At 43.1% G+C, this 13,433-nt stretch overlaps 1 protein-coding gene across 3 annotated transcripts in view; it reads right to left on the bottom strand.

Annotated features, from left to right (window-relative positions):
- Positions 1-13,433, bottom strand: part of LOC119791947 (zinc finger protein 135-like) — a 64,347-nt gene that overhangs the window by 48,531 nt on the left and 2,383 nt on the right. The window contains exons 3-8 of one of the 3 annotated variants that reach the window (XM_038298349.1): positions 13,014-13,170; positions 12,815-12,904; positions 10,752-11,237; positions 5,446-5,541; positions 5,251-5,340; positions 1,308-3,073 (exon numbers count right to left, since the gene is read on the bottom strand). In XM_038298349.1, the coding sequence (XP_038154277.1) occupies positions 1,704-3,073; positions 5,251-5,340; positions 5,446-5,541; positions 10,752-11,237; positions 12,815-12,904; positions 13,014-13,137 (2,256 nt within the window). In that variant the 5' untranslated portion in view covers positions 13,138-13,170 and the 3' untranslated portion in view covers positions 1,308-1,703. Of the gene's footprint in view, positions 1-1,307; positions 3,074-5,250; positions 5,341-5,445; positions 5,542-10,751; positions 11,238-12,814; positions 12,905-13,013; positions 13,171-13,433 lie in introns of those variants that run through there. The other 2 variants (XM_038298348.1, XM_038298347.1) reach the window with 2 other exon arrangements.

Genomic DNA, 13,433 nt, shown 5'->3' with positions numbered 1-13,433 from the left:
CGAATATTATCTGATATTAAAGTGAATAACTGAATTATTTTCTCTTTTGTGGTTATTAAATGTTCTGAGTTGATTCAGAAACAGAAACATGAACCACCTGAAAAAAAAAACAGGAGGAACAACATCAAACTCTAAAAGGAAACCTAACAAAACTCTGAAACCTAAAACATTTAGAACTGATTCATTGCTCAACTGTTTATTTGGACCTTATTTCTCCTGGACGTGTTTTCAAAATCCACTTTCTGCTCATAGGACTCAGAGTCAGTTCCAGACGTTCCAGTAAGCTCCCAGTCATAAAACAATCCTACCCAGTTCAGTTTATGGAGACAAAGTCCATGGAGGAGCAAGTTTACGGCTTTCAGGTTGTGTTTGGCTGCAGAGAGGAGTTGAGGGTGGGGTTTGGGGGGGCATGTGGGGAGGTTTTGAGTTTGATGTTGAGGAAACAGATTCAGCTGTAGAGTTGGACTGGGTTCAGATGATACAGCTCTGGGGGGCTCATGGGGGTCCAATAGAAGATTTAATGCTGGTTTGTTGAGGTAATAATCTTTGGACCAAAGGATCAGAGATCCGGAGTTAGCTCCCAGCTTCAGCTGCTGCAGCTAGAAACCACTGGAACATTGTTAAAGGCCTCCATAATGCAAAAGTCATGCAACTTGCTGACACCAAAAACAGATAAAAACAGTGTTTGTGTTACTGTTAATGATGGTGTAATTTTTATTGAACATCTTAACATATAAAACAACTAATGTAAAGCGGTGCTGTAACTTATAGTCTGGTTTGTTGCTGAGGCGTTACTGGAGCAAAGTATACAAAGGGATTCAAATTAACAGCTTTTGTTAACTTTCCAGAAAGCTTCCCGCATGATTTTAAAGCTTATTCTAAAATAGAGTTCTCCTTAAAGTTCTGATCTTCTTCAATTATTTTGGGATTACTTCACAAGTTTGACATCATTGAAAAGCTTAGACTCCACTTCTTTTGGATGTGAAATAAATCAAAACAGCCCCAGATGGACTTGATCATGGACTTGTCCCAAATGAGAAGAAACGGTCCAAATGAGTGACAGGAAAAACTAAGAGTTACACCAAGTTCAAAAAGACATTTATAACTCAGCTTATTATTGTCTTCAACTGTCACAAATACAGAGCAACGAAATTCCCTCTCTGCATCTAACCCCTACCCTTGGGCAGCAGTGGGCTGCCATTGTGCGGCGCCCGGGGAGCAGTGGGGGGTTAAGGGTCTGGCTCAGGGACCCAGAGTGGCAGTCTGTGGGAGTGGCGCTTGAACTTAGAACCTCAGGATTTCATGCTCTATGCCCTGACTACTAGGCCACCACTCCCCTAATGGCCGCCACTCTAACAAATCTACTTCTGTCTTTAAATTTTCTAGATTATAGATTTTGATATTTTCTGATAATATAATCAAGCTAAATATGTTAAGTCTCTTAAAAATATTTATATTATTCGAAAATCTGAGCAAATACAAAATTCAGTTTTCAAAAAATGCAGATTTCAATTGAGGCTAAATAGCTATTTATCCAACAGATGAAATAAGATGAATAAAAAACATCCAGGAAAAACTCCAGTTATCTATAAAAAACATACAATCTTCAGAAAATGTGTTGAGAAAGAAATTTGAAATTGAGCCTCTTGGGAAAAGCAGAAACCAATAAGTGAACACAGTTGACTGTAACAGTCACAGCTTATTCATTTCCCTGCTTCATGAAGCCTCGTGTGTCTCTTTAAACTTCCCTTCTGGCTAAATTTATGGCCACACAGGTAACAACAGAAAGGTTTCTGCCTCGTGTGAATTCTCATGTGTCTGTTTAGATTTCCTTTCTCGCTGAATCTCTGTCCACATCGGTCACAACAGAAGGGTTTCTGTCCTGTGTGGATCCTCATGTGTGCATTTAAATTTCCCTTCAGACTAAATCTCCTTCCACAGAGGTCACAACCAAACAGTTTCTGCTCTAAGTGGATCCTCATGTGTTTGTTTAAAAGTCTCTCCTGAATAAATCTTTGTCCACATTGGTCACAACAGAAAGGTTTGTCTCCTGTATGGATCCACATGTGTGTGTTTAAATTGACTTTCTGGCTAAATCTCTGCCCACAGAGGTCACAACAGAAAGGTTTCTGTCCTGTGTGGATCCCCATGTGCCGGTTCAAATTTCCTTTTTCACTGAATCTCTGCCCACAGAGGTCACAACAGAAGGGTTTCTGTCCGGTGTGGATCCTTGTGTGTCTGTTTAAGCTTTCTTTCCTGCTAAATCTCTGCCCGCATCGGTCACAACAGAAAGGTTTCTGTCCTGTGTGGATCCTCAGGTGTGTGTTTAAATGTACTTTCCGACTGAATCTCTGTTTGCAAAGGTCACAGCAGAAAGCTTTGCTTCCTGTGTGAATTGTCTTATGCATATTTAACTTGTGTTTTTCAGTGAATGTTTTACCGCAGTCTTCACAGATAAATTCAGTCGTTTTTTTGGAACTCCTTTGTGAGTCTACATTGTTCTCTTTAAAACTTTTCATTTTATCCAGGGAGCTTGAAGGTCCAATTTCTGAGTGTTTCATGTCTTTCTGAAGAAGTTGTACAGCAAACTCAGAGGAGCTAAAATGTTTATCAGCCATGTTTCCTTCTGGCTCGGGAGCTGTGCCCTTCTTCCAGCTAATTTCCATGTTCTTAGTTTTTAATCCAAAAGCTGCTAACTGTTTTAGCTCAGAGACGGAGAGCTCCACATCACTGTCCTCTTCTGTCTCTGAGGAAATGGACCCATCTTCATGATCTTGTATCCTCATGGATTCTTCTCCTCCATGGTTCTCTACTGGAAGCTCTCTGCCTTTAATGTGGTGGTGGTAAAGCTGTGGGAGCACAGAGGAATGTTTATCATCCTCACTCTTTATTGGAGCAGCAGTGATTGGAAACTTGATGGCATCAATCTCCTCCTTGAGACCGAGCTGCTCTCCCCCCAGACTGGTGCAGACTTCCTCCTGTTCCTCCTTTATGTGGTGGGGCTCTGGGTCATGCAGGTCAGGAGAAGGTTTGTGGTCTTCGGGAACTTCTTCTTTAACCGTCTGCTTAAGATCTGCAGGATGACAACATTAAAATGTATAAGGTGTCAGGGTTCGGCGTTTCTGTGCTCTGCTTACTTTCTTCCACAGGTGGTTGTTGCTGACAGGTGGGCGTGGCCCCCTCACCTGCAGCCAATGAGGCTGCTGTTGTTCATTAGAAGCAATCATCCATTTTATCAGGCTGCATCATTCTATATTCTGTAACATCTGGATGTTTGGCACTGAATTCATCCGTTAAAATCTGGATGTTTCTGTCTGAATTCGCCCGTTAACATCTGGATGTTCGGCTCTGAATTCCTCCGTTAACATCTGGATGTTCGGCTCTGAATTCCTCCGTTAACATCTGGATGTTCGGCTCTGAATTCCTCCGTTAACATCTGGATGTTCGGCTCTGAATTCATCCGTTAACATCTGGATGTTTGGCTCTGAATTTATCCGTTAACATCTGGATGTTCGGCTCGGAATTCATCCCTTAACATCTGGATGTTTGGCTCTGAATTCATCCGTTAACATCTGGATGTTCGGCTCTGAATTCATCCGTTAACATCTGGATGTTCGGCTCTGAATTCATCCGTTAACATCTGGATGTTCGGCTCTGAATTCATCCGTTAACATCTTGATGTTCGGCTCGGAATTCATCCCTTAACATCTGGATGTTTGGCTCTGAATTCCTCCGTTAACATCTGGATGTTCGGCTCTGAATTCCTCCGTTAACATCTGGATGTTCGGCTCTGAATTCCTCCGTTAACATCTGGATGTTCGGCTCTGAATTCCTCCGTTAACATCTGGATGTTCGGCTCTGAATTCATCCGTTAACATCTGGATGTTTGGCTCTGAATTCATCCGTTAACATCTGGATGTTCGGCTCGGAATTCATCCCTTAACATCTGGATGTTCGGCTCTGAATTCATCCGTTAACATCTGGATGTTCGGCTCTGAATTCATCCGTTAACATCTGGATGTTCGGCTCTGAATTCATCCGTTAACATCTGGATGTTCGGCTCTGAATTCATCCGTTAACATCTTGATGTTCGGCTCGGAATTCATCCCTTAACATCTGGATGTTTGGCTCGGAATTCATCCGTTAACATCTGGATGTTCGGCTCGGAATTCCTCCGTTAACATCTGGATGTTTGGTTCTGAATTCATCCCTTAACATCTGGATTTTTGGCTCTGAATTCATCCGTTAACATCTGGATGTTTGGCTCTGAATTCATCCGTTGACATCTGGATGTTCGGCTCTGAATTCATCCGTTGACATCTGGATGTTTGGCTCTGAATTCATCCGTTGACATCTGGATGTTTGGCTCTGAATTCATCCGTTAACATCTGGATGTTTGGCTCTGAATTCATCCGTTGACATCTGGATGTTCGGCTCTGAATTCATACGTTGACATCTGGATGTTCGGTTCTGAATTCATCCGTTAACATCTGGATGTTTGGCTCTGAATTCATCCGTTGACATCTGGATGTTCGGCTCTGAATTCATCCGTTAACATCTGGATGTTTGGCTCTGAATTCATCCGTTAACATCTGGATGTTTGGCTCTGAATTTATCCATTGACATCTGGATGTTCGGCTCTGAATTCATCCGTTGACATCTGGATGTTTGGCTCTGAATTCATCCGTTGACATCTGGATGTTCGGCTCTGAATTCATCCGTTAACATCTGGATGTTTGGCTCTGAATTCATCCGTTGACATCTGGATGTTCGGCTCTGAATTCATACGTTGACATCTGGATGTTCGGTTCTGAATTCATACGTTAACATCTGGATGTTTGGCTCTGAATTCATCCGTTGACATCTGGATGTTCGGCTCTGAATTCATCCGTTGACATCTGGATGTTCGGCTCTGAATTCATCCGTTGACATCTGGATGTTTGGCTCGGAATTCGCCCGTTAACATCTGGATGTTTGGCTCTGAACCCACCAACTCTGAATCATTTCATGACTTCAGATCAAATTATTTTTATTATGACTTTCATTTGGTTTTTACAAAGGAAACCTTGAATTAATCTGACTGGATGATCTGGTTAAATTGGATCTATAAAGTGACATGAAATGAATATGAGCTAAAGAAATAAATAAAAGAATTAAACATTTATAAACTGAAGGAATAAAGCCCCCAACAGGCTCCACATCATGATAACTGACAGAGAATGAAGGATTGTGGTCCTTCACTGAACCTACCAGGTAGATCCGGAGGTTTCTCCTCTTGGTCCAGAGCTCCAGACTCAGAAACATCTCCAGCAGAGCTGAACAAGCTGGACTCTCCTGTGTCTGAAGACAAACACCAATGAAAGTGATGTTGTAGATTGCGGTTGCTTTAATAGAGCAGCAGGGGGCGCCGTCAGATCCTCTGTCAATGTTTCTGTGTTTTCTCACCAGGGTTGACAGCAGTGATGCTTTTTGCGTCGACCGTCTCCACCAGGCTGCTGACGGCGCTGTCAAAGCTCATGATTGGATCAGCAATGAAGGGAACTGAAATCAAAGCATGGTGAGAGGTGAGGTCCCCGTGGGTTGGTGGGGAGGAGGAGCAGCCGCTGACCCAGCTGGAACTCTGGGAACCAGCTGGCCTCCATGTTCCACCTCAGACCAAAGCAGAGCTCTGGGAGCCGTTCAGGCTGCTGTTTCTACATCATCACAGTAATCAGTGGAACAGGCAGTAGGATGTTAAAAACTGATCTAGATTGTAATAATTTAAAAATAACAGAATATCAGCTTTAATTAGCATTATTCTCAATATAATTCAATCAGTACAGATCATGGTTTATGGTACTATAACATGAAAATAGTATTTTTACTTTTTGCTTTGTGTTTCTACTAGAAAAGCTACCATCATCATTGGCTCAAGGTTTTATTTACTACCTTTTTTTATCAACTTGCTTTTATTTTTATTATATTTTATACTTAAATTCATGTAAATCACTTTGAATCATCTCTGTATTCGATTCTGATTTAGAGATAAACTTGCCTACTCAGATTCTATTCAGTTTATTTCTATAGCTCCAATTCACATCATGTCATCTCAGGTCACTTTATAGATCCAGTTCAACTAGATCATCCAGTCAGGCCCCGTCCACACGAAGACGAACCCTGGCCTAAACGCACAAATTTTTCACCAAACCAGCCTCTCATCCACACGAAGCCGGCGTTTCGGGGGTCTGTAAACGATCATTTTTTTATTCAGCCTTCAGAGTGGGAAGATTCTGAAACGCCGTTTTCGCGTTTCCATCTTTACGCCCTAACCGCATATTTTTTTTTACACGCATGCGTCATAGCGTCGCCTCTACACACGCATGCGCGACCAGTATCACAACAACAATGGCGCCGTTGCTAATGCTACTCACCCTGCTGTCGGGCTTACAACAGAATCTTCTTCTTCTGGAATATCTCCAGGAAGAACAGAGCAATATCGACGACATAGTTCAGCACCTGAATTTCACTTAACCACGAAAATGGACCCGCAGGGCAACCATGTATAAATATTAGTGCACATGCCCAACATTTCGTCGCTTATTTTTGCTTTGGCACCACAGCGCCACTTACAGGCCTGGCATACATTTTGCAGCGTTTTCATGCATTCGTGTGGACGCTCACATTTATTTTACGTCTCCGTCTTTACGGCAAACGTTTTGGAAAATATCAGCGTTTCGTGTTCGTTTTGACTTCGTGTGGATGGGGCCTCAGATTGATTCAAAGTTTTCTATCAAAGGAAAACCAGCTGATTGCATCGACTCATTGACTCTTCATCTAGAAACAAAGGTGTTGATGGCAGCAGCACAGCTGATATTTCTCTCCAGGATGGAGTCACAGCCAAACAGGAACAGACCAGATGAAGCTACAGCCGGTAAACAGCCGGAAAACAGCCGGTAAACAGCAGGTAAACAGCTGGTAATCAGCAGGTAAACAGCTGGTAATCAGCAGGTAAACAGCCAGTAAACAGCAGGTAATCGGCAGGTAAACAGCCGGCAAACAGCCAGTAAACAGCAGGTAAACAGCTGGGAAACAGTCGGTAAACAGCTGGTAATCAACAGGTAAACAGCCAGTAAACAGCTGGTTATCGGCAGGTAAACAGCTGGTAATCAACAGGTAAACAGCCAGTAAACAGCTGGTTATCGGCAGGTAAACAGCTGGCAAACAGCCAGTAAACAGCAGGTAAACAGCTGGCAAACAGCCGGTAAACAGCTGGTAATCAACAGGTAAACAGCCAGTAAACAGCTGGTAATCGGCAGGTAAACAGCTGGTAAGCAGCAGGTAAACAGCCGGTAAACTGTCAGTAAACAGCTGGTAATCAGCAGGTAAACAGCTGGTAAGCAGCCAGTAAACAGCTGGTAAGCAGCAGGTAAACAGCCGGTAAACAGTCAGTAAACAGCTGGTAATCAGCAGGTAAACAGCCGGTAAACAGTCAGTAAACAGCTGGTAATCAGCAGGTAAACAGCTGGTAATCAACCAGTAAACAGCTGGTAAGCAGCAGGTAAACAGCTGGTAATCAACCAGTAAACAGCTGGTAAGCAGCAGGTAAACAGCTGGTAATCAACCAGTAAACAGCTGGTAAGCAGCAGGTAATCAGCCAGTAAACAGCTGGTAATCGGCAGGTAAACAGCTGGTAATCAGCCAGTAAACAGCTGGTAATCAGCCAGTAAACAGCTGGTAAGCACCAGGTAAATCGCCAGTAAACAGTCGGCAAACAGCGGGTAAACAGCTGGTAAGCAGCAGTCAGGTAAATGCAGTCCAGGCACATATAATCAGTCAGTAAGGCTCATATGGCTCTCTGTTAGCTCAGTTAGCTTCCAGTGCTAACTGTCCATTAGCTTTGCTGCTAGATGCTAACGCTTTAGCGGCATTAAAAGATGAACTCACCGCTAATATGCTGCAGATTTCAGGCTGTAGTTTCAAACATGTAGAGATGATGAAAACTACAGAGGCCATCCACCTCCCGTTTCCTTACAAACTCCGCCCATTTCCTGGTTCTTGGCCAATCACTGACTAGTAAAGTTCGTACCCTCTCGATCACTTCCTTTTCTCAACAGGAACCCTTCAAAATAAAACAAAATATGTACTAAAGCCTGTTTTTGTAATAAAACGTATTCTAAACCACTCGTGATGGTAGTGATAAAAATCAGGTGCATTACCTGCATGACCTTTTCCTCACTTTGTTAACAGGTTATTTAAAGAGTTTATCCTGAGTGAGAGATAGAGCATCAGGGTGCTTACACACAGAGCCTATCTATAATAAGCAGCTCCATCAAGAAAGCAAAATAAAACCATTATTAACATCTAATCTGTTGACAGTTATTGTATAAAAATATATAAGAAGAAAACATTGTGGGGGTGGAGCTTAAGAATGTTTTATGGAGGCTTCAGCCCCTCCCATTACAGGCCTAGCCATTCAATATGTCCACCTCCACTACTTCCTGAACTTCAGTCAGCTCCCTTTTCTCCTGCCTTTCTCTGCTGGACTGATTGAAGCTTGATTTATTCTTGAAAGGTCTGCAATGTTTGCGCGGCCAAATTACATCGATTTGGGCTTCCACGCCCCTCCGTGCAGACTCCGTTTCTGCATGGACTGCATTCTCCATTGACTGTTCTCCCTGCTGCCCTCTGGGAAGAGGCTTCACAGCATTCAATGCAGGACCAGCAGGTTCTGCAGCAGCTTCTTCCCCACCGCCATCACACTGATAACACCAAACCAACAATACTGCAGATTTGCACCATAGATATTAATGCTTTGAACTTCCACATCAGTGCGGTTTTTTTTTACACCATGTTTTTTCTCCAAAACTCGATCACTGTTCGACTTTATGAATGGAAACGTCATGAAAGCTGTAGAAACTAAATTTCATTTTGTATACAATTTGTGTAAAAATGACAATAAAAGTTGTCTAACTGTCAGAGTGAAGCATGATTAAAATCACCAGTTATTGCCAGAAAAGCATTTGGCTTTTGTGTCTGTATTTCACAACCAAATTAATGACATCACAAGTAGTGTTGGCAACAGCAGAGGGTGAAACATTTACCAACAGAACTCTGGTAAACTCTCTGGGCAAATAAAATGGATGAAAAGCAGCAGTTCAGTACCTGAGCTGTAGTGAGGAATATACTTCTAGTCATGAAGAAAAGCCGAAAAGATCAACCCTTTCGACATCTCATGTCAAAAAATGTATTACACATTTATTCTGAAAATGTAAACTGAACATAGAAGCATGTCTCTTCTCTGGCTGGAATCCAGGAAGTCAAGTTGGAACTAAGATGAGATTAAATCCACAGAATTGTTCTGGATTTCATAAATCTTGTTCAATGAACCATTTCTAGACAAGATAACAATGCAAGAATTATCAAAATAATGAAAGGTATTAAAAAAAGGAATTTGATCAATTCCAAAATAGATTCCATCTAAATGAAATAAATAATTGTAAATAAGGATTTTTCACATTACAGAGTTTGATGTTTACGGCTGAAAACATCCAATGAACACGATTGCCTTAAATGACAAATGAGGCCTTCTAATTCGAGTATTTATGCCTGAGTCATCTCCCCCCCCGTGTGGATATTCATGTGTCTGTTTAAATGTCCTTTTCTGCTAAATCTCTGCCCACAAAAATCACAGCAGAAAAGTTTCTCTCCTGTGTGGCTCATCGTGTGTCGGTTTAAATCTCCTTTCTGGCTAAATCTCTGCCCACATAGGTCACAACAGAAAGGTTTGTTTCCTGTGTGGATCCTCTTATGTCTGTTTAAATTTCCTTTCATGCTAAATCTTTGCCCACATAGGTCACAACAGAAGGGTTTGTCTCCGGTGTGGAACCTCATATGTGTGTTTAAACTTCCTTTAAGGCTAAATGTCTGTCCACAAAGGTCACATCCGAAGGGCCTCTGTCCTGTGTGGATCGTCATGTGTGAGTTTAAATGGCCTTTCTGGCTAAATCTGTGTCCACAAATGTCACAACAGAATGGATTCTGTCCCGTATGAATCCTCATGTGAGTGGTTAAATTTCCTTTCCTGCTAAACGTGTGTCCACAGAGGTGACAACAGTACGGTTTCTGTCCCGTATGGATCCTCATGTGTGTATTTAGATCTCCTTTTCGACAAAATCTGTGTCCACAAACGTCACAGCAAAAAGGTTTCTGCCCGGTGTGGGTCCTGATGTGTGTGATTAAACTTGATTTGTCGCTGAATCTTTGTCCACAAACATCACAGCAGAAAGGTCTCTGCCCTGTGTGGATCATTACATGTTTATTTAAGTTTAGTAGCCGGCTAAATCTCCGTCCACATCTGTCACAACAGAAGGGTTTCTGCCCTGCGTGAATACTCATATGTTTGTTTAAACGCTCTACCCGGCTAAATTTCATCCCACACTTGTCACAGCAGAAAGGTTTCTCTGCTGTGTGGATTCTAATGTGTGCGTTTAAATTTGACTTATGGCTGAATCTGCGTCCACACTCTTTACAAGCAAAAGGTTTGTCTCCTGTGTGGATCCTAAAGTGTGTGTTTAAATGTCCTCTATGGATAAATGTCTGTCCACAAACGTCACAACCAAAAGGTTTCTCTCCTGCATGAATTCTCTGATGTAAATTTAACTTGTTTTTTCCAGTAAATATTTTACCACAGTCTTCACAGCTAAATGTTGTCCTTTTGTGGACATTCCTCTGTGAGTCTACATGTTTCTTCTTTGTAAAACATTTCTTATTACCCAGGGAGCTTGAATGCCTCGTGTCTTTCTGAGGACGCTGAACAAATTGCTCAGCAAACTCAGAGGAACCAGAAGGTTTGTCAGCCATGTTTCCATCAGGAGCTGCTAACTGTTTTAGCTCAGAGACGGAGAGCTCCACATCACTGTCCTCTTCTGTCTCTGAGGAAATGGACCCATCTTCATGATCTTGTATCCTCATGGATTCTTCTCCTCCATGGTTCTCTACTGGAAGCTCTCTGCCTTTAATGTGGTGGTGGTAAAGCTGTGGGAGCACAGAGGAATGTTTATCATCCTCACTCTTTATTGGAGCAGCAGTGATTGGAAACTTGATGGCATCAATCTCCTCCTTGAGACCGAGCTGCTCTCCCCCCAGACTGGTGCAGACTTCCTCCTGTTCCTCCTTTATGTGGTGGGGCTCTGGGTCATGCAGGTCAGGAGAAGGTTTGTGGTCTTCAGGAACTTCTTCTTTAACCGTCTGCTTAAGATCTGCAGGAAACATTAAAAACATTAATATTAATAAGTGTTTAGACCTCACCGTGGACTGAGTCCATTTTAAATCAAAGACATTTAAGTTTTATGTTTTATTTTACGCTGATTTTTCCGCTTTACTTGTAATAAAGAGAATGTGATTGTGTACACCTCCAGGACTCTGAGGCGTGCAGTGAAGATTGTGGCTGATCCCTCGCACCCCAGCCACAAACTATGTCAGTCACTTTCCTCTGGCAGGAGGCTGCGCTCCATCAGGACCAGAACCTCAGATTCTTCCCATCCGCTACCAGCCTGATCAACAAAGCCCAGAGACCCCCATCACCCTGACCCTGACCCTGCCTCCCTCCCCCGTTCATGACCTAGAAGCTACACCAACGTAGCATCTCCAGATCTCCTGCATTACATTAATGCACTGACTACTGTGTATATAGTATGTGGCTATATACCATATGTTCTATATAGTAAATATATATATATCTCCTTGTAAGGTCAAACCTACTTGGCAATAAATCTGATTCTGATAATGAATTTCGATTATATCTTTTTTTGTCTAAACTTTATCAAAATCTTGCCATCCAGCACCTGTTTGTCTCCTCAGGCTCGCCACCTGTAGGAGGAGCCAAAGGGGTCGGGTGCAAGTGTGTGATGGGTGGCAGTCGAGGGCGGGGATCTTGGCGTTCTGATCCTCGGCTGAAGAAGCTTGCTCTTGGGACATGGAATGTCACCTCTCTGGTGGTGAAGGAGCCTGAGTTAGTGCGCGAGGTTGAAAGGTTCCGACTAGAGATAGTTGGACTTACCTCGACGCGTGGCTCTGGCTCTGGAACCAGTCTCCTTGAGAGGGGCTGGACATTCTTCCACTCTGGGGTTGCCCCTGGTGAGAGGCGCCGAGCAGGAGTGGGCATTCTTGTTGCCCCTCATCTTGGTGCCTGGACGTTGGGATTCACCGAGAGAGTTGCCTCCCTCCGCATACGTGTGGGGGGACGGGTTCTGACTGTTGTTTGTGCTTATGCTCCAAACAGCAGTCCATTTTACCCACCCTTTTTGGAGTCTTTAGAGGGGTACTGCAGAGTGCCCCTACTGGGGACTCTTCTGGGGAACTTCAACGCTCACATGGGCAATGACAGTGAGACCTGGCGAGGTGTGGTTGGAAGGAATGGCCCACCTGACCTGAACTCGAGTGGTGTTCTGTTGTCATAACAAACACCATGTTCAGGCATAAGGGTGTCCATATGTGCTCTTGGCACCAAGACACCCTGGGCCGTAGTTCAATGATCGACTTTGTTGTTGTTTCATCTGAACTGCTGCCGCATTTCTTGGACACTCGAGTGAAGAGAGGGGCGGAGTTTTGTTTTAAAAAACAACGCAGAGTGTGTATGACGTCATCTAGAATAAATCAGAACAAACGACTCCACAGCTGAAGAAATCTGGATCTCATAGCTCTGTCCTCTGTTTCTTAGTGGTTTTCCAATGGGGTCACTTAAACAGGTAGAAACTGAAGGAATAAAGCCCCCAACAGGCTCCACATCATGATAACTGACAGAGAATGAAGGATTGTGGTCCTTCACTGAACCTACCAGGTAGATCCGGAGGTTTCTCCTCTTGGTCCAGAGCTCCAGACTCAGAAACATCTCCAGCAGAGCTGAACAAGCAGGACTCTCCTGTGTCTGAAGACAAACACCAATGAAAGCAGTGATGTTGTAGATTATGGTTTGCTTTAATAGAGCAGCAGGGGGCGCCGTCAGATCCTCTGTCAATGTTTCTGTGTTTTCTCACCAGGGTTGACAGCAGTGATGCTTTTTGCGTCGACCGTCTCCACCAGGCTGCTGACGGCGCTGTCAAAGCTCATGATTGGATCAGCAATGAAGGGAACTGAAATCAAAAGCAGGCGACGCAGCATTACAGGTTGGACCAGGTGAGACCTTCTCTCAAACTGCAAGAACCAGAATATATAACTCAATATTTTTCATCAGCAGGTTTTATTATTTCTAGTTAATGTGGGGATTTATAAACTGTTTTAAAAATGTTTTCCATTCTACCTGCTTTATTAATGTTTTAAACATTCATTGATATTTATTTATTTTTCCTCTGCAGAGCGATGGCAGCTTGCAGGTAGAGTCTGTCTCCCCATTAAAACTCCTGGATCAGCTTCTCTGATTGGTTGACGCTCCAGCAGCTAAAGTTCAATTTACTGAA

This window comes from Cyprinodon tularosa, unplaced genomic scaffold (assembly GCF_016077235.1).
Source record: "Cyprinodon tularosa strain WSP-4 unplaced genomic scaffold, ASM1607723v1 ctg406, whole genome shotgun sequence".
In the NCBI taxonomy this organism is placed as follows: Eukaryota; Metazoa; Chordata; class Actinopteri; order Cyprinodontiformes; family Cyprinodontidae; genus Cyprinodon; species Cyprinodon tularosa.
This window is presented reverse-complemented; position numbering and strand designations above follow the sequence as displayed.